Source organism: Neolamprologus multifasciatus, chromosome 18 (genome assembly GCF_963576455.1).
Source record: "Neolamprologus multifasciatus chromosome 18, fNeoMul1.2, whole genome shotgun sequence".
NCBI lineage: Eukaryota > Metazoa > Chordata > Actinopteri > Cichliformes > Cichlidae > Neolamprologus > Neolamprologus multifasciatus.
In genome coordinates, this window is record NC_140456.1 from 9,233,811 (window position 1) to 9,259,397 (window position 25,587).

At 40.4% G+C, this 25,587-nt stretch overlaps 1 protein-coding gene across 7 annotated transcripts in view; it reads left to right on the forward strand.

The window, feature by feature from the left end:
• The window catches only part of cadm3 (cell adhesion molecule 3), a 106,554-nt gene that overhangs the window by 30,109 nt on the left and 50,858 nt on the right, over positions 1 to 25,587 (forward strand). For all 7 annotated transcript variants that reach the window (XM_085141480.1, XM_085141482.1, XM_085141483.1 and 4 more), the window contains exon 3: positions 9,727 to 9,876. In XM_085141480.1, coding sequence (XP_084997606.1) covers positions 9,727 to 9,876 — 150 coding nt within the window. The remainder of the gene's footprint in view (positions 1 to 9,726; positions 9,877 to 25,587) is intronic.

The following is a 25,587-nucleotide window of genomic DNA, read 5'->3' on the forward strand; positions in this document are numbered from 1 at the left end:
CATCACTGCTTGCTGAGTCTTTTCCTTTACCCTCCTCACTGAATTCCCCTTTTTTAAATCTTGGCCCTTCCATTGACATCGAGAGCCCAATCCTTCTTTTCCCTGTTCTGTAAGTCCCTCCTGTTATCAGAAGGCTTTACGAGCGGATAGGTGTGTGTGTGACTATGTGAGAGCACAAGAGTGAGTTTGCTGAGTTTGAAGGTGGTGACTTTGCTTGACTATACTTGCCTTTCTGTACTGTGCCATACAGAGTATGTTTTCATGTTTCTCATAAACTAATCTAGGATCTAAACTTGCACTGTGGCCTCCCATGCCTTCCTGTGAAGGGTTTGTATCATGTTCTTCCTTTGCCTGTAAGTGCCTCCCACAGTCTAAATATATGCATATAAATTTAATTGGGGATTCTAAATTCGCCTTGGTTTTCGAATAAGTGGCTAAGAAAATGGATGGACGGAAACTTATCGGCAGCTGCGACGGCCTCCGTTCTTCTAAGAGGCTGTCCACAAAAGCCTGGCTGCAGGGACTTAATACTTTTCAGCTGTAAGAGCATTTATAAGGGTCAAGCGCTGATGTTGGACACAGACTGAATCCCGAGAATATGACCTGACAGTCAAGACACTGTTGCCAAAAATGTGGGAGCATCACTCTCGTCTTCTGAGAAATTAAGATTTAGACATTTTGGAATTTAAACTGAATTTAACAAATAGGTTTGTTCACATACTTTGAGGCCACACTCTGTGATAATATTACAAACTGTAATGTTTAACCGTCGCTTAATGCAGCAGGCTGTGTTCTGCTGTCGTGCCTTACATCAAACAAAACCTGTCATTCATAACAAAAAACAAAAAGTTTGCGAGTTTTTAATCAGTTTGTTCAGAATCATTACAGACACATCATTAAGCAACATCATCAAGGTGTAATTTCACTCCAACGTAAATTATATTAAATGAACAGCCAGTGTGTGTGTGTGTCCTTCTCCTGCTCATGTAACAGTCCAAGTATCTGATTGCGGCACGCTTTTGTTTTCCAGAACAGTACACACATTTTTTCCAGACTTCTTGTTATTGCTGTTTTTGAAAAATGGGTAGACAACTCCCATCTTTCACAGAGAGATGAGCACAGAGATAGACAGAGAGCAGATTCTGAGTCTCACCATAGCAGGTCCAGTGATCTTAGTCAAAAGGGCAGACTTCTGGTAATTGACTACTCATTTCTTTAAGTGGCCTATTGGCAAGGGCAGTCAGTGCATTTGCCAAAGCATTAAAGATTTAACTCTCTTTATCTTCCTGCGTGTGTGTGCGGAAGTGCAGATGGACAGATAAAGCTTGGTTGCCATTTTTGATATCCTGTGATGATTTGTGGTGGGGGATTTTTTTTAAATCGTGTGTGTACTGGTTCAGGACAGGGCTTCTCTCTGTAAAATCTAAAGCATCCGTCTTCCTCTGTCTTCCCAACCCGACTGTGTCCGATTTATTTTTAAAGAAGCTTAGCTGACAAAGCTGTATTGAAACTCTGCAGAGATAATTATAGAGGTAATTATGATGTAACAAACAGCAGCTGAATAATGGGTTTCAGCCTGATTAGCAACTCAATAAAGCATATATGCCATTAAAGTATAGGTTCAGATCCAAGTCGCACATTTTATCTCTATGTACAGTAGGCATACTGGTTCTGAAGCAATACTCAGTTTTACTCCACTGCGTCAAAAAACGGGGTCAAATTGTGCTTTCACTATTTTAAATTAGTGTGAAGTGTTTACATTCTGAGGTTGGTTTCTTCAGCCTTACAGTTTGATGTTGCTGGCTGAGCCCAACCACAAACCTGTGTGGCTGCGAGAGCTGCAGGAAATGAACAGCTTTTACTCAAAGCTAGCCACAGTTCTTTATGCCTGTACATTTTTTCATACAAAGAGAAGGACAGAAAATTATGCACTTTCTTTCACAGACAGCTGTGCATTCCAAGTATGATGATGGAGGATGAGAAACATTCAAATAAGTGATTAAAGTGCAGATGGGTTTAGGCAACTAAAATTATAAGGTGCCTAAAGGGAAAGATGATGGGTACGGTTAATATCTGATAATCTGGATGTTAAGCGTAGTTTTTTTTTTAAATCATAGGGTACAGAACTTTCCTGTGCTGAACCTAATCTTAGCTGAACCGGTGCAAATTTATGACCTGTTAAAATATCTGTAAAACTACTGACATTTAGAGAGTGTGAGACTTCTTTGGGTCTACAACACTCAAGCAATTGCTCACTTTGGTGACAACCAAACAATATTGCTCCCATCATAGGAATACTATCCTAGGAAACATGGAGAAGGAATTTAATGCTTAAAAGGCCAGCTTCGGAAGATACCCACTTGATTTGACTCCCTCAGACTACTGAAATTTTATTTCACTCTGATTTGGTAGGGATGAAACAAATTTTGAGCACTAGTAAAGTGACCTTAGAAAGAGATAAGTTCAAACCAGTAGCAAGACAAGGAATGATAACATAAGTGTGAATATTCTTGTGGCCACACATTTGAAAATATCCTATCCTATCTTTAACAGTTATTGCCGTTTATTGCTGCTCTTTCTCCCCACCTCACCACTTATGTCAGCACCTCTTCATTTTTTTTCATCCATACTGTATGTCAGCCTTCTCATTTTTCTTTTGTCTTTGCTCTACTTCCCCCCCATCTTGCTCTCATTGTTTCTTTTTTCCCACTCTTTCTGTCTTTTTGCCCCCTTTCTAAGTCACCCTGTCATCTCTCCTCATTGCTCTCATCAATCTATATATGCTTATTTCTGCCATGTCCTTCGCTCACCTCTCACTCTCCCTTTCCCTCTTTCATTTGCTTTCTCCCTGTTTTTCCCCTGTGCTTTTCTCTATCTTTGCCTTGCTCTCTCGCCATCCCAACTCTCTCTGTCTTTCTCTTCCTTGCAAATCATTATTCTTTTTCTTTTGTCAGCAGTGAAGCCCTTTTCTGCAAAACGAATCCCCCCCTTCCTCCCTCTCTCCCTGCTTGCGCTCCCTTTTCATTCTCATAGTGCTGTTCCAGTGGCAGGGTGGGGCGGCCGGCTTGGCGCCTCACTGCTGCTGCAGACACTGCTGGGCTATGATGGTGGCGGTGTGTGAGTGCGTGTGAGTGCGTGTGAATGGGGGGGGGGGGGGGGGGGGGTTTCTAGCTCGTGGAGGATGCAAGTAAGGAGGGGATTGCCCGATTTCTGAGCTAACTATGTTTGACAGGGAACATAGGGAGGGTGGGTTGGCAGGGTAGTGGAGGGGTACTTTATGGGAGGTGGTGGGGCCTTTTGTGGGCTCAGAGAATCCCCCACTGATTAAGAAAAAAGGCGGGCTGGGGTAAAAACTAAGGGCTAAGGAGGTTGTTTGTCCTAAGGTGGCAGATAGGGGGTCCTTAAATCCCAACATCCAGTCCCACCCAGCACTCCCCCCCCCTTTACTTCCACACTCATCTACATCCCTTGAAGATTTATAAGTAATTTGTTCACGGTCCCAAATAATGTGGCATCAGAATGAGGATTGCAACAATCGCTATTCTGTTAAAGACTGCAAAGCTGTAAAGAGCCTTTTCGCTACAAACGATCTGCATTTCATAAGTCACACATAAATGGGGGGTCTGCTTCTTTTTAAAAAACAAAATTGTTATGCTTTGCAGATTTTTCTTAATTCACCAGGAATTAAGAAAGAAAATAGATTAAATTTGCATCTTGTGAGTCGTAACAGCCGGACGGTAATGGTGGAGAGGTAAAGGGTGGAGTGAGGGGTGCAATAGTTGGGGAGGAGTAAACTTGTGGATGGTAGAGGTGGGCAGAAGGGCATGTACACCCACACACACATATTTACAGTCCCAGATATGCACACACTTACCCAGGGGGATGGGGGTGGTAGTTGGGACAGCTGGGCATAGATGGATGGTGTGGGGGAGGCTGCTCTGTATCTGTCAGGGTGGGTGTATGTTTGTGTGTCTGTCTTTCTGAATGTGTCCTCTGTGCATTATGGGGAAAGAGTGTGCATGCATGTGTTTTTCGTATGTTCCCCTTCTGGAGTCCAGCTGTATCTAATGCTGCATTTCTTTAAGCACATTTTTATCCATTAACGTCCTCGTGTTTGATGTGTGTGCCTGAGAGATGTGTAACTCTTTTTTTGTGTGTGTATGCCCCTGTGTACAGTTTTGGGGGTGAATGGTGAGTACGTGAGGGTGTGTCTGTAGGGCTGTTTGTGTGTGTGTTTGGGGGGAGGGTCAGCTTTCTTGTAGTCTGCGCAAGTGGATGCCTCTGTGTGTGTGTAATGGCCTGTATCCTACCACGCCGTATCAACCCGCACATTGTTGGCTGAGTTTCCCATCAAATGTGTACAGCATCAGTGGCACCATGACACATGACTGTGTCTGTCACACACCATAGCCTTGGACTCAGTGCAGCTGCAGTGGAATATGGATACACGCACAGGAAAGCACAGGGTAACGTGCGCATGCACTTCGCCTCAACCACATGGAGATAAAAAGCATCTCATAAATCACACAGATACACACGCTTCTTCCCACGTATTTGTGCACAAACAGATATATTCCTAGCCACAAAAAAAAAAACCAAATACCACTGTGTGCTTGAGCGCTAACACGCACTAGCATGCAAACATCTTCGATAATAAGATTCTCGGAGCTCGCACACACACGCGCAGACGTGCACGTACTGAGACACAGTCAAATAATTACCTCCCTGCAAAGCAACAAATACGCTCTGCTTACAAATATAAACCACACATGCGCAAATATGAGGATAAAAATCTTATCACATAAACACACGTGCGCACTTAGACCAGACCTACATGTGAAGGTACTCTCACACGCATACGCACACACCCGCACACAGTTGTTTAACAGTAAATAAAGTTTATTAACCTGAGTTAATTAGCAACAACATCGTAAATCCACCCTGGGGGACCAAAAAACTGAGGAAAACAAGGAATTAAGGATGGGGCGAATTAAGCGAGTTGATCAGTAATAGAGGAGGAGGGGAAGGAGGCTTGACAGAAGGGCGAGGAGGTGAGGGGGGACGATAGGAAAGCAGGGAGGACATCAGGGCAGATGGAGAGAAGGAGGGGGGAGAAGCTAGAGGGAGACAGATGGAGTAAGAAGGAAAAAGAGGGTGAACATGGAGATGTGCAAGGTGGTTTGGATTTTTCACTGTCTGTTCTTTGTAGGGAGAGAAATTGGAGGAATAAAGAGGGAACTTTTTTTCTTATTAAGACAGTAGTTCAAACTTTTTGGGAAACACATTTCCAGAGAGTGAAATAAGGTGACTAAAATCAATCCAGTGTGTGTGTGGGTGTGTGAGTTTATGTGTGTGGTACCAAGCTGAAGTCAGGACCTGGTTAAACTAGTTTTGCCTGTTCTTATTTATGCATATTTATGTAGTTTAGCTTAAATACATAGATACCAGGCCATACAGGATGAACTTAAGCCCCACTGCACAGTTTTGTATTTAATCATTAAAGCTGCTTGTTTGCAGAAGTTTGTAAAGGCAAAGAAAAAACACATTTGCTTAATTTCATCCTAACGTAAAGCCTGGGGAGTACGGTTCATTGTCAACGTTCAAAACATTATTGCAACACTTTTCTTCAGCACTGTGTGAACAATTTTTGTTTGACTGAATAAGTACTTTCTGTCTTGACATCTTCACAGATTGACTTTGAATTTTTGAAGTTAACCACAAGCTGAAAATGATATCCAAACTCAGTGCGCATGAATACATTTTCACAATAAACCGCCCAAAATGTAATTAAATGTGATATGAAATGCAGCTGACTGTAACAGAAGAGAGGTTTTAGTTGGTATATTGTCTCTCTTTGGATAAACTCAACAAGTTTGCAGTGCAGCTCTATATGTAATGCATACACATGAGATTGATAGCGATCTTCTCATCTAACTCTCTGATAGAAAACAAATAAACCATATGTTTAAAAAATGTGGAATTATTCTTTCAGGTTTTTAACTCTCTCTCTCTGTTTTTCCTTTTTTGTCACTGAAGATCCCTCGAGCGCTTCTCACTTCCTCTGTTGTCTCACTAGCTCCTTCTTTCCCCTCTGTCTCATTTTTTTTTTCACACACACGCACAGTTTCCCACCTCGTTTTATCACCGACCCTCCTCTGCATACCCGTATCCATCCATCTTTCTCTCTGTGTCCTCTTTCTTCCCTCCCTCATCCCATTGACTTGATATCCCAGTCAGCCTCTACCCTTGTGTTCTCTCACCTTGTTTCTGGCTAGGGAAAGTGTAAATTGTGTTGCTTTAAATACCCGTGTCTTACTCTGGCTCTAAGCTTGGTGAGGGAAGGCGTGGATGTGAGGAGAGAAAAAAAAGAGGAGCAAACCACAGAGTTTAACTTAACGTCTGCTAAGGATAGATAGGTCTCTCCTTTTATTTTTGCAGCTTGAGTGTTTAACCTGACTTAACAGTTTAAACTCTGGATGAACTTCATTTCCCTCCTTTAACTTTGCTGCTAAGGAGATTCAAAGGTAAAAAGCACAGCCGTATCTGAATCCCAGGATTATTGGAGCCAGATTCTAGTGGCGAGTGACTCTTTAGCACTTGTATGAACCAGTTTCAACCAGCAGATGGTTTGGGTGCGCTACACTGGACTGTATCATAAAATATGTTAACCACACAAACTTTTTAATAACTCATTTCAAATACTGTAATATCTCTAGCATCCATCTTTATACCCACTGCTTCTAACCGCACCCCTCTGACCATATAATAATGGTTTAAGTGGATTTGAGATATTGCTAAAAGATTGATAAATTATGCTCTTGCAGTTAAATTCTACACACATGGTCCTTCAACTTAATTAAGCCAAACTTTTCTTTGATTAATATTTGACCAACTGTGCTAAAAACGTCAGCATGCTCGTATACTGTACAATTTAAATAATTTGTATACATTAGTGGAGCTTTAAATTTAAGATGCAGAGTGCCTGTTAATCATGATTAAAGCATTTTAGGCCTTATGGTCCATAAGAGTGAGATTAACCTTTATTTGTTAGCTTTCAGTAATTTACACACAATGTTTTTGTAGCTAACAACAACCGGAGCCTGATGTATTGGGCGTCTGCTAAGTGCTACTGGAGTAGCTGAAAATTATGTTTTGCTCCAAGACACTCCAGCAGCGTTAATGAACGAGCTACAAGTGCAGCTTTCACATTTACCACGCCAGTTCATGGATCGAATCTGCAATCTTCCTCAGACCCTTTCACTTCTCTAACCTTTAACAAACCAGCAACCCAGATCAATAATTTTAAATGAAAATAAAAGACCGATATATGACAAATAACCACGAGACAAACAAACATGTATAATAACAAAGGCCGCTACCTTTCTGGAAGTTAACCTCCTTGGCTCTGGGTCGTTCTTTATTACAGGGGCGTGCTTAGTTTGAAACCTTGAGACATTTAATTGTCGCTTTTGAGTTTTTATTTCAGATTGAAGTTTGGAGAAACATCTGGGAGATAAAGTGTAATTTATGCAAAAAATGTGACGTGATGGCTTTAAAAACTTTACTCCTTGCAAACACAAATTTGATGAAATGATTAAATGGTTGATATTACATTGACCAAAGGAAAAGCTTTGTCTGGCATTTAGTGTTCCACTGATAAAAAGTGACATTTCTGGGGGTTTTTCTGGTGATAAATATTCAACATTATGTAAAGGATCCTTAAAATATGTCCACTTTAAAAGCCTGTCTCCTCACTGAAAAGTCACTAATTGGCTACTGATATTGTTTTACCAGCACAAATGTCACACTGAGCCTCAAACTCAGGTTGTCCTTGATCAGAAAATGCCAGCACTCTGTGGCAGCTAGACAACGCAAGCTTGGCTAACTTGTCGGCGTTCATTGCGGTTGGCTTGATGGGTAGTGCAGTGGGACAGCCAATTTACCCAAAGTGTTCATGCCAAGTGGAGGAGCTTGTGCGATCAGCCACAAGAATTAGCCCAAGATGCTATTAAAGGAGACACTAATCCGTGGTACACTTGACCACACATTCAGCCCTCAGCCATCATGGTGCTTAGATAAACTAACCACAAGGTCAGAGCTGCAGTAAAACAGGAGAGAGAGCAAGTGAGCGACTTCCTGACATGAAGGGCTCTGGAAGTCTCTGAGTGTCTTTTGAATCCCGCTGGCAAAGAGCAGCTGTACCTTTATTATTGCTCTGAAACCTTATAGCCCAGAGGCAAACCTGAAGCCTTTTTCTGCCTGATGTTTTCTGTGATGCTGGACTTGCAGGCCAGTTTTATAATGGGAAAAAAAAAAAGATGCCTATAGTTTCTCCCAGGTGCTCTCGGCTCATGTACCGCAAATGTGCGTTTTTGATGCTACATTCAGTTAGTTTGCTCTCCTCGTCTTCTGCAACCTTCCTTTGTGTGCCCCTCCTTTGCGTGTCTTGATGGGAGTTCCGCTGAAGCGCACTTAAGCAGATGTTCTTCCTGCAGAAAAAAAAAAAATCAATTCCACCGCCGGTGCAAGGATGCGATAACGCTCCACACCGAATATAAACCTGTCTCCCGCTTGACAATTTGGTTCCAATTAAACTATTTATATGCGCCGTATTTTCAGGGGTGAGGAGACCGCTTTGAGGCATATTTTCTTATAAGATGTTCCCCCACGTTGGCTTGGTCTTGTCATCAATTATGTCATATTTTCCTTTTGGTTGAGATTTGAAGGAGTGAGCACCGGCATATTTGGAAGATAGTAGCAGAGGAGAGGGCGCGAAGGGTGCACACGAGGCCAAGATATTTGGAACTTCACGTGGCAAACAAACGAAACCGCAGCGACCATGTTAGGCTTTACTTACCGTAACGAGGGACTCCATATTTTAGTATAGATCTCTGGTTCTGATTCACAATTTGTCACCCTCATTGAATGCAGAGGAGAATTAGCCTGCCTCATCACCCGTTATCAAGGGAGCTCTGTTAAATACCATAATTTGAGCCAATTTGAATACTGTTATACACCCAGACAGTTCACTCTTCAGTGATTTTTGCAGTGTTCCAGTTTCAGCTACAGCCTTTAGAATCCCTTCATTATGTCGGGTCATTTATATTCTCATTCTCCTTTTCCTCTGACCTGCTCATTTCCATAATGCCTGTCCTGTTTGAGCTTCCTCTGGACCAGCCGATGCATATGCATGGAGTTAAAAACTGACACAGATATTGACAAAGGAGAGTTAGAATGCCATTAGAGGTATGAGACAGTGCTCTTGTTGTTGCTTTGACCCGTCGAGAGCCACTGTCTGCCGTAGTCGCTTCATCTTTGCTGGTCCCTCAGGTCGCATGGTCCCTGGATGCCAGGGCTGCAACTGACTCATTGCTCTTACACTGGCCTCGCAGACATACAAGTAGATAGCCATTTGTCTACTTTTTTGCCCCTCTGACAGCTTGTCTGTGTGTCGGTGTGCGTGCGTATTGTGTCTGAGCTTTCAGAAAGACAGATAGAGATATATAGATAATCTGACAGGCAGAGAAAGAGATGGGCGGGGGGAGATAGAGAGAAAGAGTGAGATCGAGGCGGGTAATGCACTTTGTGGGTTTATCTGATTTGTGTGTTTGTGTGTGCTACTATTTTTGCCTGTGTTTTCATATGAGCACTGCATCTCACTGACTTGTGATGCATTTCTATCACTCAGTCTCGTGATTTTTTTCTTCCCTCTCTCCTGTTACCTAGAAGACGACCCCTTGCAGCCAATGACCTCCGATGAGACGGTGCCCGTGGGGGGTACGGTGACATTGACCTGCCGGGTGGCAGAGAGCGACAATTCCTCACTGCAGTGGTCCAACACTGCACAGCAGACCCTGTACTTTGGAGAGAAGAGAGGTGAGAGGAAGTCAGGGATGGAGAAACTAGCAGAGTATCATTAGGAGCTAATTACAGAATATGTACAAATTCTGCTAATTTACTTTGCCAAATGTGTTTTGGATCAGTGCTTTTCAAACCACTTGTGCTCAAGTCACACCAAAGGGCAGACCAACATTTCAGTGCGCACCTTAATCCTCAAAATGTGACACAAAATAGTCACCAGTTCTTATTTGGTTTGATTTTTGGGGGTGGCTGTAGCTCAGGTGGTAGAGCAGGTCATCTACTGATTGGAAGGTTGGTGGTTCGATTCCTGGCTTCCCCTAGTCTGCATGCCAAATATCCTTGGGCAAGATACTAATCCCAAATTGCTCTCCGATGCATCCATCGGAGTATGAATGTGTGTGAATGTTAACTATAAAAAGCACTTAGAAAGATGTGCTTGTGCGAATGGGTGAATGCACAAGTTGTGTAAAGCGCTTTGAGTGCTCAGATGAGTAGAAAAGCGCTATATAAGAACCAGTCCATTTACCATTTACCATTTTTGCCACCTCACTTGCAGCATCTGGACTCAGCCTGACACCTGAATTTCAGATACTTTCATATAAAAGTCTTGCTGCCTCTGGTTTAGATCCAGTGCTCTTTTTAAAAAAGACAAGGTTCTCTCAGAAGGATGTTTAGTTTCTAAGTGCCTCTTTAGCTTGCACCGTGTTAGCTTTAGCCAGCTTTTCCTGACAGATGACTTTCAGGCTGAGGGCTGTTAACATCCCCTGTCCAGCTGTCGAAGCCAAAAGACATTTAGCATTTTTTCTTTTTCCTCCCATTAGGCAGCAGATTTTTTGTACTGATGGTTATTTAGAGAAAATTAGTATGTAAAAAGTACTAAACAACCTATTAGTTTATCCATAGCTTTTTGTGCAATTCAAACCTGAAATCATGGCAAAGCGTGCAATAGACACGCCGTTTGGCATGCAGAAGTTGCCGTAACAGCAAGGGGAGATAATATATTTAAAGCCAAAAAGTCGCTAGTGACCAAGGAAGGTATGAAGTAGGGTTCAGGGTCCTTAATCACCAGAAATCATTAAGCTAGGTGGTTAATATGTATATACATGTAAATGTGCTAAAAATGTCTGTTTAAACGCTTGTATTCTTGTTGGCTTAAAATAAAACATCTCCCTCTGCTGGTACTCCAGCTTACTGCAACTTCTACATGCGTGTCCATTTCACACTTAGAAGAAGCAAAGTGTGGAATGGACACGGTGGACCGGCATGTCTATTACACATTTTGCTGTGATACGGGGTTGGCAATAATATATTGTGATAATAACATATGTTGGACACCTGGACTTACCCCAGTGGACACTATTTGGGGATCATGGGTGTCAAATTGATGTTAGTACATCAGCCACACATATATATATCTATGTTGGCTCAGTAAAGACCCATTGCATAATAACATATAAAAAACAAAAACACATAAAATTTTCCCTGTCTAGGTACAATCTGAAAAAAACAAAACAAAAAACCGTGAACTTTCAACATCCTGTATCAGTTTCCCATTTTCTAATATCATTGTTAGAAAGAAGGCTGTAAAACTGAGATTGAGTCAGATTTCTGGGTCAGATGAAAAAACACCTTAGATTAAAAAAAAACAAAAACAAAATATATATATATATATATATATATATATATATATATATATATATATATATATATATATATATATATATATATATTTTTTTTTTTTAACTTTTTCTTCTTTCTTGTATTAACCACTCCTGCAAGACATCCAGGACACTATTTGAGGCCGGTTCTCACCCCAGTCCATTCCTATTTCATGATTTGTTATGGGGAATAGGACTGGTGGAATGCACAGGGCTTACACAGCTGTGACAAATATTTTGTTTTAGTGTGAGACCACAAACCTAAAACAAAAGTCACAGTTTGGTGAAGCATTTTAAAGCTCATGTCCTGACTGTACCCTGCCTTTCACCCAATGACAGCTGGGATAGGCTCCAGCTCCCCACAGGAGGATCCTTAGCTTCTTATCCAAACCTGGATAAGGAGATAAGAAAATGAATGGATGGGTTTTAAAAGCTCAGTGCTCCCCTGCTTGTGTCACAAGTAGGTATAATTGAGAAAAGGAAAAAAGAAGAATTTGTGCACTTTCTGATTGTCGCTATAGCAGACAAGCAAATAGAATTAACAGCTAACAACTGCTCACAAACTGCTAGTGTCACAAATGAATTGTATTTGTGAACTATAAGGATATAAATGGTGAAGTAGTGTCATCCGCCACGTTGCTCCAAGGCTTAGATTACTAGTTTCGAGCTTGAGTAGTCATCGTGGCTCCAGCTTTTCCTCGCGCTACTCATTCTGTCCCTCAAGCAAAGTAAATGCTTAAAGATGAAGACACACATACACAAGTTGTCTCACGCACACGCACGCACACACAGATCATTAAGCCCCTGAACTGTTAAAGGATCAAAAAACTTGGAAAAACAATGGCTATTTTCACTTTAGCTGTGATGTGTGCTATTGCAAGGGAACCCATGTAAAGGCTACTTTAATGGTGCTTTCTAACACAGAGTGATGTCAAGAAGTTCAGGTCTGCACTTTTCTCTGTATTACCCATCAGAGATGTACGTGAGAACAGACATTAAACGGTCTTTAACCTTCCCACTCTGTAGTACAATGTGATGTCTGATTGTGCTCATGTGAGAATAACAGTTAATTCTCTGGTGAATTCACAGCAAATGAGTGGGCGTCATGTGTCCTGCCTCCGGCTCGCTCTACTCAGGCAGCTCCCTCACCTAAAGCAAACGGATGGAGAGAGAGTGAGGATGCCTGTGAAACTGACTGGCTGCTGTACATTTGAGAAAAGACAACTGCAGGCAAAGTCACAACCTAGCATGTGTAAAAAAAAACCACCCCAGCTATAGTAACAATTGGAAGGCGTTAAAATTATGGATATGCTTTGGACAGATGGCTGCACTTATGATTTTTCAGCAGCTTGCTAAAAATGCTTCACTAAAATGACCCCTAAAAGTGAATTAAACAATAGGATTTCACTCCCTCTTGAATATGTCTTGGATGCATTTGCATATTGCACACTATCTCATGTATCAAGGATGCATGAAGTATCATAACTAGATGTAAATAGAGTCTATTTTGATTTTTTTAAAGGTATATGCTTCCAATATATTTTCTAAAGAATATTAATTCTGCTTGAATGGAATTTTTGGAGGATGGGTGTGCAATAAAGATGTCTCCTGCTGCAATGTTGTGTTGAATGAGGCACCATAATTACTTCATATAAACAGGGTCAAGTGCTTTGTTCGAGAGAAGAAAAGCCTCAACGACATTAGGAGACCGAGATGGCAAGCAACATATTGTTGTAATATTGCACGGTGCCAAAAGCGCTCAGTAAGTGCAACAAATGAAAACTGACGACATAAACAAACTTCTGGGGGGCTAAAGTGCATCTTAGCGAAAGATTCAAACTGTTTTTAAGAAAATCTGTCACAGTTTTTTAATAACCCATTTTGTGCAACTTGATGGGCGAACTAGCTTTTGTGCCAGGCTGGCTTTTATTGACATTTTGAAAAGAGAGACTTCCCACTCAATGATACATTGGTCAAAAAAAAAAAAAAAAAAATCACACAACAGACCTCGCATTTGAAAAGGGAAAAAGAAAGAGGTGCTGCTGGTGGGGTTAAAAAATGACACTGTAAATAAGGACTGACATTAAATATGGAGTTTTGGCTCTAATCATGCCTGTTGATTGTGCTGGCGCAAACCCATGGCTCAAAACATCATGAGGAGTGAAAAGGAGCATGCCCAGCAGCTAATTTGAGCGACATTAATAAGCTATGATTGTGAGAAAAAAAATTGCTTTTTCTTTATTTGACATTATGACAAAAAATACTGCCAAAGTGGTGGTTAAAGACAAATACATTTAAAAAAAAAAATTCTCTGAAACTTTCTTGTAGTTTGTCCATTTTCTGTAGTCCAGCATCACAGAGCAGGCTTGGCACTTGGGAGTGAAAAAAGGAGAGAGCGGTACAGATGGAAGGAAGGAGTGATAGGATAGTTGGGGAATTACAAACGAGCCAGACAAGAGAGATAGAAAGCCTCCCATATGCAGTAATACACGCTTAACAGTGGAAGTCAAGTAATTGAGAGATGGAGTTGAGAATTGCGAGAGTATAGATGGCTACAGGCTGAGACGTTTTCACTGCAAAGGGCCAGACTTTTTGAAACAAACAATTTGGAAAACAGAGAGAGGCGCGAGAGAATGGGGAACAGAGGTGGGGAAGGGCAAATTGAGAGAGCAGCGAGTCTTTACTCCAGACGGAGCTTCAACCACAGTGTAGAGATTGAAGACAGAAAGTGAGGCTCTTCTCTGCAATGATACAACACTTACAGATCGAACCCCTACTTGGGAGGGAATTGAGACAAGTATTGGAGAAGGAGGTGGTGGTGGAAAGGGTGAAGCAACCCATTGTAGTGGTTAAAAAGCCGAGTTAAGAACCAGATCTGGATGAATGGTGGTGCTGGAGGGGTGGAAGGTGTGACGGGAGTTGAGAAATCTTCGACCATGTCTTTTCTTTAAAGTGAAGCAGATGGGGGAAGAAGGAAGGTAACGTCAGGTTCTTGTCTTTTTTACAGTAAAGATATAAAAAGATAAAGCTACGGAGGTATTGACAGAGTAAGATTACAGATAATGATGATAATGACGAGGCTGAAGGGAGACTGGATAGTAAACAGAAGACAACGGTTGTCTAAGAGGAAAGAGAAAGAAGATGAGAGAGCATTTTGACTTTAAGCAGATGCTATTACCGTGATGGAAGCATTGAAAAGCAGAAAAGCATGTCCAAGATGCACAAGGAAATGGCCTTGAAGGACAGTTTGCAAGAATTCAAATGAGAGGAGACTTTTTCTTTTTTTTTTCCGTAGTTGTTGAAATGTATGATTTCACCTCCTAAGTCTAGTCATTTGATTTTCTTATAACGCCATTTTAGTATGCTTAGGATAAATGCTTGCACTGTTTTATGTATTATCACCTGCCGTTTTCTGTCATTAGTTTTAAGCAGGTAGCAGTAAAGCTTTTACCAGAAACAGCTGGAAACAAAGCTTATGAGATTTAAGTGAAACAGTGATGTAGTATAGTGGAAAATAAAAACACTGAGCATCTGCCCCCTTCCATAGTATGATTCAAACCAGAAATTTCAAATTGGGATTCATCACTGAATAATAGAATAATAGAAATCATTTTCAGGCCAGTTTTTGTGTAACTGATCATACCGCAGGATTTTCTCCCTGCTTCTCTTCCTTATCAACGACTCCTTGACAGCCACTGACCTGAGCTGCCCTCTGATTACACTCCTTCCTAGTCCCATTCCTCCAAAATGACAAGAAAGCCTTGCTCAACACTTTTGTACAGCACCATATATATTTCAAAAAAAGTGTCAAAAGCTTTCAGTGTTTAGTTATAACAGTAATTTGTGAAAATGTTCTTCCTCTTTCAGTTAACGCCCTCCACACATTACCATCCCCCCCCCCCCCCCCCCCCCCCCCCCAAATGTCTTGGTAGTTCACTGTAATTGTCGAGCCAAGAAAGAAAAAAAAGTCAAAGTCAGATTAAAAAGGTTAAATGAAAGGATGCTTGGCTCTAAAAAAGTGCAGTATGAGAGCGGGAAAAGAGTGACTAAAAATTCCTCAGTTGTCCAGTTTGGACATGATAGATAGAAATGAGGCAGCAAGTCATCTCCGCGGTTGGCCCAGACAGCAAAGCGCAGGCAGTGCACTTCAGAACTGAGACAGCAAGACATAGATGGATGACAGTGAGGAGAAAAAAGAAGGGCAAATCAGAATAGGAATAAAAAAGCGGAAAAAATTAGAGATATGATTGAAAAAAAATCATAGGAGGAGAAAAGAAAAGGAGACGAGAACGGGGAATGAAAGGAATCAGAACTTCTCACCATCATGTTTCAACATAGCACAGCATGCAGCAGGCTTTGTAGCGGGAGGGAGTGAGGGATGAACGAACAGCATGGTGAGCGATAAAAGAAGACGCACAAGAAAGGACGAAGCAAATGATGAGTGACAACTCCTTACAGAGATGGCCACCACACAGCAGACTGTGGAACTGACGAAACTGTTCTGTGACAAAATCTGAGATGGCAAAGGAGAAAAAGGAATAATCAAAGATGGAATGACAGATGCTTGTTTTTCTTTAAACAGGTATCCCTATTAAAATGAAAACCTTGCCGTTGATGCATACATGACAGTTTTACCATCATTAAAGTAAGGAGAAGAACAGGAGGGGAGGAGATAAAGAGAGATGTGATGTAAAAATGAACGGAGGGTATGAGGACAGAGTGGTAGATGTGACACTATAGAGAGAGCAGAATTGGGTTTGTAAAAATGATACAGGGAAAGTAACTTGGGAAGAGACCTTGAATTCAATTTCTAAATACATTTTATTCACAAGTAATATGAAAAATGAAACATCTAAGCCCATGCTGTGATATATGAAATGTTGACGTTGCTGGCATTATCACAGGGTCACATCAATTCAATCCAATTCTCCATGGTAGATTGAAAGCTCAAGCTGACTTTTATCATTAATCACTTAGCCAAAACCATTGATATCAGTTAAATTTCACCCTGCTTTCACAGATGAGAGGTGATACAGAGAGTCAGTGACACAGAGAAGGGAACAGAGAAAGGGGGCACATTTTTAAAAAAAGAAATACAAATCCTTTTTAAAGCTTCATGGAAGTGAATTGAAAGAGAACACGTTAAAAAATAGAGTAAAAGAACAAAGCTGAGGAAACCAGTCTGGTTCCAGTGGAGCAGAGCTAATGAGAGTTCTGCAGCTATAACAGACCAGATAAAGATGAAGCAAAACAAGAAATTAATTGTTGAGGGACATAAAGCCCAGTTGTGTTTATTAAAGCAGATACAATTACAAAAAAAAAAAATGCTTTTTACAGCTAATCCTGTCCTGCATTAATCCAAGCGTGCACATTTAGTGCAAAGGAGCCTGTCACTGCATGGCATAAATAAATGATCTGATAACTGTAGCCAACACAGGATATTTTGATACATTTAAGGCCTTAATTTGAGATCATTTGTTTTAAGATCCTTTTAAGGACTCACATACACCCTGGAGGGAACATGTGGAAGTGAATGGATGGATGGATGAGTGGGAATAAAAAGACCTTTTGCTGCTAATAGAAGAGATTAGCCAGCTAGGAAGGCATGAAAACAGATGGGTTCATACATTAATGCTGAACTGTCAGGAGACAAGCCAGGGGAAAGGAGGGGGGCAGAGATACTGAGACCAAATGATGGACATGAGGGAGTTAAATATTCACAGAAAGTTGCTTCTGTCTGAGAACTTTCAGTTTGTTATTTTATCAAAAACAACCCTTAAGTAGAATCATTTCAGTACATCTGTGAAAGGTCTCTCAGTCATTTCTTACAGTAGCGTTAGATAGAGTCACTAAGTTTAAAAAAAAAAAATAGTTGTGAAACTTTGTTTTAGCGTGCTTGACATAGTTGTTTGGTTGTCTGAACTCCCAGCTGTGGGGTGAGCTTGCTACAGTATAGTTAGCAAGACCACCGGAAGGCAAGATGAGGCTGAGTGACTTGTGTATTCTGTCAGGAAAGAGACAAACCTGTGAGCATCCTGATAATAATTTTTCATACTTCATTGTGAAACCCTAACCTCTGGGGGACCTGGCATTGTTTTCCCACAGTACACTGTGACATCCTTGGGATTAAATAAATGTTGCGGTAAATGAGCAAAATTCCCCCAAATTCAGAAAAAAATAAATAATTTTAAAGTGAATAAAAATGAGCTCAGAGGCAGAACTTTCAATAAAATTATACAGGAGTGAGAGTTTGATTATAATATTGCCTCCTTGTTTCCCCTGATACAGACTTTTCTCCTGCGGTGACTTTCCCCGGTTTGTCGGCTCAGTTTTGTGGTTTTGGTTCATTTTTTTTTCTTTTCTTTTTTCTTCTTTTTTTTTACTTCTGATGCAAACACCTAACAGGAGCAGGTGTGACAAGTCTATGTCTCAGTTGCCCCAATGCAATATTATAGACAGGAAATGCAATATAAAGGAGTCAAATTTATTTTGCTTTTCCCCCTAAATTTTGTAACTAGCAGTCATAATATAAGAACAGACTCCTTATTTGTCTTAGGTTAGAAGGACCCTAACATTACTGCTAATAAAATAAAATGTGATATGATATCCAGTTCCAAGCTATGGAAGAAGTTGCTTAAAGGAAAAGGCACTAAGCATTATAACTTGTTGCACTGCTGACCCATTGACCTCTCTCTCCAAAAGCCATAGTCCAGTGGGAATGTAGTGCTGTATTAATCAGTGTTGGAACTGAAACTGCAGAAATGATCCAGCGAAACAGAAGAAAGTGCCCACATGAAGAAATCCCAATCATTAAAAGCAGGCAAGAGCGTAATCAAACACCACTCTTGCATAATGTGATTGAACGCTCTGCCTTTGAGCTCATCTTGCCATTCACTTTTTTTTTTAGATTGACTTTTAATTTATTTCCTTTTGTTCAGTTCTTGTGGGATTTCACGGAATTATCATGACACGGATTTAATCACATAAACATCTTTTTATTCATTGCTTTATTTAAACTGCAGTCCAAAAGCAAAAATTTTCACTGTCTATACTGTGAAGCAGAGAAAAATTGAAATGGGAATGTGCTGCTTGTACATTTCACTTGAGGCACTTTTCCACTTTGTTTCACCATAAGTTGTATTTTTATGAGAGAAATTCAATTATGTTATGCGCCAATTAGCGTTTAACTAGCTAGACAGTGATATTAAGCACAAGCTTAAAATGTGAAATGATCTTAATGCATTTCTACATTTGCCCATGAGTTTCTCTTGTAACAAAAAAACAGCGTTATACACATTGTGCTTCAGAAATGTCTTAACAGACTAAATAGCAGTAGGACAGAGCTGAGCTGTACATTCCCACAGAAGTATAATTAAATAGCATCTCAGAACAATTTCAAACATTAAGCCCAAACTCTGAAATGCATATTGCGTGACGTCTCCAAAAATATGAAGATTGGTTCCCTCCATCTTGAAAGGATTATATGACAACAGAACAAATTAGACACTTTATATTTACGTGCTACCCAATGATTAACCTTCAGCCTATGAAAGAAGGATTAATAGGGATAGTTTGTTTGTTTGGTTGGTTGCGATTAAAAAATAAACCCTGTAAGGGGAAAAAACAGCTGAGTCATACTAAACTGTGTTGTATGATTGACAGAAGTGTTAAAACTGCGTAGCCTAACACGTATCTGGAACTAGGTCAGGTCTTTCCAGCCGCGTCTCCACCGCATCGCACACTTACTATTTGCTCTATTTTTAAAATAGAGAGAATGGCTATGATATTTTAAGATGTCTTTATTCCATTCAGCTTTACGGCACCATGTTTGCAGCGTAGTTAGCCCTCATATGCTTTACAGCGTAGAATAATAAAAAGAGGCCTGCAGCATAAATACTCAGTTTAAGATTTTGTAGGCACATTTCCTTACCAGAAAGTTGTGTATACGCTCTCAGTCCATCTATAAATTTATTTATTTGTGATGTGGCTTCCTTCCTTCCTTTCCATAAAAGCATATGAGCAGACATCAGACAGCTATCATCTGCCTCGGTGCAATTTAACAAGGTAATGGCTCTCTGGTGATTTACAAACCATGGTGGACAGGAAGGGCTTGTGCCTTTTGGGAGGGTGTGTAGTAGGAAGACTTTAACTGTGGTGAAAATGACTGTAACTTGTACATCATTTCATTATAAACACACACTAAGCACTTTTAAAGTTTACAGTGTTAAGCAATCTTAAGTGAAACGAGCACAGAATTATTGAAATTGATTGCATGAGCTCCCCACTCAGCCTCTCACAGATGGAGACAAACTGACAATGAGTGCTCACAACACAGCGCGAGGCGGTACTCCAAATGCAGCGCATGAGATGTTTTTTTGACATTTTCTGAAAAACTATTGATCCACATCACATCAGTCAGAGTTTTCCTGGTGTCTTGGAAGGCTCTCTCGAGAATGTATTAACAACAACCATCACAGGACCGAAAGACTGCAGGAGATGCTTTTGAAATCCAGCACTTGAAAGATGGCTTTTTATACAGTTTCTCTCTGTATTATTTGAACTCTTATTTTTCTGCGTGTCCTTAAAATAATCAGCTATACTGGCAGATAAGCACGAGGAGAAGAAAGAGAAAGGCACACAGGGAATTCAAAGTCAAATATACAGTCATATTTTTCAGGTTAATGAAGTAAATATATGAAGAAATTCACTGTGTGATTCGAAAATTGGCCTTTTGCCACTCACCCTCAGAAATAAAATTAAATTGAATAAATTACACATAAAGCAGTGCAGGCATACATATGCTGCTACTGTATTTGTTTAATTTTTATCTTTTCTTTTCCTTGGATTATTTTTTTCTCCCTTATTTTTAAATCAATAAAGTGACATTTTGCCACTTACGTCCTTCCTCAGCTTGCGCTGAACCCTGATTCATAGAATTATAAATAAAAAGCTGAAACTGAGAGTTGTGACTGTGAACATCTCATCTTTATAATGTAATATTTCACCAACACATCATTAGTGCAAGTGTGTTTTTTCTTTTGTTCTTCTACAGTTTAATGCCTACCTTCACTATAAAAGAGCAGAGCCTCCCTTTAAGGAATTGTTTGGCATTTGGGGAAATAGGGTTCTCACTTATTTGATGATTAAAGGATCTACACTAGAATACTAAAAATGAAGCCAGCTGCTGGTTATTGTAGCGTAGAAAAAAGACGATCACTTCAGACTTTGCTTTGCCCAAAGTAAAAGAAATAATGCCTCTAAAACCTCATATAAAAATTGTTTTATATTATGTTCTTGTCATTCTCAAAATCACTCTGAAGTCATTGTCTTAGTCATACCAGAGTAAAAATAGAACCTTATAACTGGGAAAAGTGTTGGCTGTCTGGTCATTATATTGACATTTTCTTGCAAGTAGCTGTGGTGACTGCCTGGTTGCCCAGAGGTTGAGCGTGCAGCATCATCTGCCTCTAGGCAACAACTTTTAATCACAAGGTGATTGCACAGGTCGAGCAGCCTGTATCCAAACAGCCGTGGTCTCACCCAGACTGACCGCCATCGCTCTCAGACAGATTGCCGAGGGTTTGCAAATAACTGCAAACCAATTTATAAATGCAGACACATTGCCAAGATGTTGCAGTCAATCTGAGTCTGCACCAATCAGCACAACTTCTCTTGTAGATCTAAGTGGTTGCCAGCTGGCTTTATTCTGGTTATAGTCTTTTGTAAAGGCAAGGCTGCTGAGCAGTTCTGTATTTTGTAGTGAGATTGCGTTTCTGCAGCATTGACGTTATTATTTGTGCAGGAATTTCAGAATTTCGTCTTCGAATATACATTTTTCTGAATTTAGATGACAACAGAGTTCTGATTCTTGCAGATTAATCGCCATTATAACAGATTTGATGTAATTGCCAACTTTTCCACATTCAAATGCAGATTGATAAAATACTTACAGCAGACTGACAGACTCCATCTTGTTGCCATTTTATCACTTAATGCACCAAAGTGACTTTGAGGACGTCAACAGACTGCAAGTTGTTGCTGACCTGGTCACCCATTTTTGAAGCAACACTTTTCAAAATCAATGAGACTGCAAGTTCATTGTGCACAGTTGCAGTAATTTTAGTTGTTTCACGATCTACAAACTCTGTTTTCCCTAGTGTGACTGTAGCATTGTTCATCTTTGGACAAAACTTGTAACAGGTTTGTCCAGTGGTGAAAAGTTGTCTCTTTACAGGCTGCAGATTCAAATACATCAGTGAGACATTAGTTTGGGACCATTATTTACAAATTAACATGGTACGTTGTTGTTGTAGTAGGTTGTGAATATAGCAAATGAAACCTTAATCCCTGCAGGAAAGAGTTTACTGAGGTCAGAGAACACATGAGCATTACAGTTGGTTTCCCCATAGACTTTGACACAAGGTGCAACCAGGAAAAATTCAAGGTGAAGTCACATATGCAGCAGCTTTACTTCCCAGGAAACCTCGTCAAGGGTAAATCTATGGTATTGACATTTTTGAAGGCATGCAAAAAAGCCTGTATCCAAAACCTTTTCCTTAGTAATAACGAACCATGTGAGGAATTCTCACCCTTATAAAAAGAAGATAAAAAGAAAAAGAACTGTATCAACTAGCGGTCCAGTCAAAACACTGTGGGACATAAATGGACATCAGGGGAAAATAATCTCACTTTACTTTGCATGAATCTGATCTTTTGACATAGAAAATTGAGCAAGTTAATGATAGCATGCAGACATTCAAAAGCAGCAGGCTGACAGTGACAGCTAATATGATAATGATCGTCTTGACTTCTTTTTTCTATAAAGGTGAGGAAAGTTGAGAAAATATTCTGTGCTTTATTGTTATACTTCATTCTGATGTTGCTTCCTTTTTAATCCTTTTGGGCTGGGCTGCCAGCTGAAGCCATGGCTTCGCTAGGGTCTTAGGATGTGTCATCGGTCAGTGTTATTTGCAAGAAATCCCCAGTGGACATTTTTCACTACTGTAAAAACTACATGGGAGGATTTCGTTGGCATGTTGCTTGAAGCCGCTACACCGTTGGGAACATTTCTCTCTCAAGTTTCAACTGGAACTAATGCCTCCTTGCTTCAGTTTGCACCACCTTGGGCAAAGTTTAGTTCATCTGCTTCAGCTTGCTTCTTTCCATTGATTTTGCATACATTCATGCCGCTGCCTCTAAATTACTATTTTTGAAATCTGAAAGTAGGGTGAGAAGGACAAGTGCATTTAGAGGCAGCAAAAGGCAGTGGGAAGGATGGCAAAGTAGATAAAACAGACAGGGGTGTGCATTTATCAAGCGTTTCGTAGTTGGCGCACTGATCCAGGATCAATTGACGCTCTCAGATCAGTGGGGACGGCATGATCAAGGGAAGCCCGTGGTCACTGAACTCAGATCAGCTGTTGTTAGGATGGATAATTAGGGAGCTGGAAAGAATATTCAGAAACAGATGGTAGGATGGGTGAGACGTGTGGGAGAAAGACAGAGAGAAAAGAAAGAATGGAGGCTGTCTCTTTGGATGAGAGTGTGAGCTAAATGCCTGAAATGTAAAAGAAAGTGGGAAAATGAGAGAGTGATGGAGAGGAAGATGGGGGGTGGACAGGAGAAGTGGAAAGAGAAGAACAAGGTAGGGTTGGCGAAAGAATGGATTGATGACAAGAACAATTGTGACAGACGCACGAGGGAGGGGTGAAATGCTGATTCGGTTTGAACCGAAGAGGAGGATGAGGACACGGAGAAGCCGGGTGGAAGACAGACATATAAAAACTATATATGAAAAAAAATATTAGTCTGTAACTTATATACTTTTTTTCCAACAACATGGGTTTCTCTCCTGTTGTGCCAATAAAGCAAATTTGAATTTGAAAGAGTTCTCAGCATAGTGGAAACTTGGCTGGAAAGGCATAAAGAGGCAGATGAAAAAAAAAAATACATGGATTTGCACTCGGTATGTGTTGCGAGAGAAACCCCACTGCCAGCCCACCCCACCTGAATGTTTGAAGTTGAAAGAGCATGAGGAAGATTGAGGGAGGAGGAAGAGGAGGAGGTGCAGGAGGAAGATGAGTAGGCGAAAATAGCTACTGTGACCAGATCAACAGTTAGACCTTTGGGGAGTATCAACTCTCGAGTTTGAGCGGCAGACAAGAACCAACGTCTGGCCAAAGAACTACAAACACACACACAAGATGAAAAGACACCATCAGCACGGATGTAAAAAAATATGTGTACACTGATAAACACATCTTGTACTTGGTATGTAAGAGCGCACAAAGGCTAAATCTATCCGCCCGATACCATTTAGAAACCACTTACACTTGTTTAGGCTGGTAGCACAAGGGTTTCTTGATCCTGTCTATAGCTATTCAGTAATAAATTGTGAGGAAGTTTTATACAGTAATGTGCATTTCCTTGTGAATACAGTCAAATACTACGAATGCTACAGACACATGTAAGGAAAAAGTAGAACAACATACTTTTACAGTATGCAGCCTTTCTTTTCTTTGACTAAAGAATCAAACAGACAGAATTTTTTTAATTCAAGTGAATAATCTAGAATCGATTGCTATTAATTGCATTTAGGCTTTAAACATTGTTGATGAGTCACTATTACTGCGAGCGATTTAGTGATAAATCCCCTCAGGCCGCCGTTTCATTCAAGAGCATCACTATAACTGTGTGGTGCAAGGAGCAGGGTAATTGGGACAGAGCGGATATTGTGTCACCATTGTTCACAGTGACACCCTGGCAAGGACACAAATTATACTTTCTGGTAGTAAACTGTTTATGGAGTTTGCAGTAGAAAAACTAAAACAACAACATAGTTGCAACTAAAAAGCAGATAATATGATACTTGCTTGCTAGATTTTAATCACTGAAGTGCTTTTATTAGAGATGGCGGTAGTTCTACTGTAATAATACTTGGTGTGAGTCCTGTACTGTGATTAATGTGGAAATTTCTTACTCTTTAGTGCCTATGTGTGTGTGTTTCCATTGCACCTCTGGACAAAGTGTGGCTAAAGCATGAAATCCCTTTGTGAATGCATGTAATTGTCTGTAGCTGTTAGTAACTGATACAGAATTAAGATTTAATTATGCACTTTGGTTATTGATTTTTGTTCCTGTTTATCATATTGTGTTTCCTCCCTGAGATTTGTGAAGCTTTAGAATGAAAGGTGAAATACCTGATGGAGCGCAGAACAAAAAGTGACACAGTATGCAGTGTTAAACAAGTAAAGTGCATCTGCACAGGATCAGAATATACTGTGTATTAATCATAAATGTTACGTGCTGTCATGTTTTCAATATGAGATTTTAATACAAAAATGTTAAATGATTCTACTCAGGAATGGAAAAGAGGCTGGCAAGAACAGACTTCTACATGGTAGCATGTTCTCCTTCTGATACACTTAATTATTTCAGCTTTATTACTGAGAATTCATGGTTATTGTCTGGTTAGCAGATGGCTCTCTGTGCTGTGAAACCTGTGAGCTGCAGCTGAAGCTGCTACGCTGAAGAACCCAGTCAGAGACACAAAAAGCAACTGTAACAAATTCAAAAGGAGCCTTTGTTACAAATTGGAACAAAATACTGCGCAACTGTCTCTGAATTCAACCAGAATTAAAAGGGAAATCAACAGCTGTATATTCCGTCACTTCTAAAAATGCATCTTTAACTTTAGCTTCCTAATACTGGTGCATGCAGCAAAATGTTAAGCTTGAAGACTGCATGCTCCTGGGCGACATAGATAATAAAGGGAATACTTTATTCATTTGGTGGAAACTGAAGCCAAAGATGCACAAAAGAAATACCAGCTGGACTTGTTGATTATTTTATTTTACAATAGACTCTATAGAAAGATGGACATTGCTTCCAGGACCTATTGGTTTATCAAACCCTGTTTTGAAGCCTTAGCTTGACTGTCCCCCTTTTGCATTTTTAAAATCCTGACGCAACGAGTGAGTGAGAAACCGAGGACCCTAACATGGTAGTGGCTTGCCCATCACAAAAAAGCTTCTTCCTAAATCAAACACTGTTTTATCATCTGTTTTAC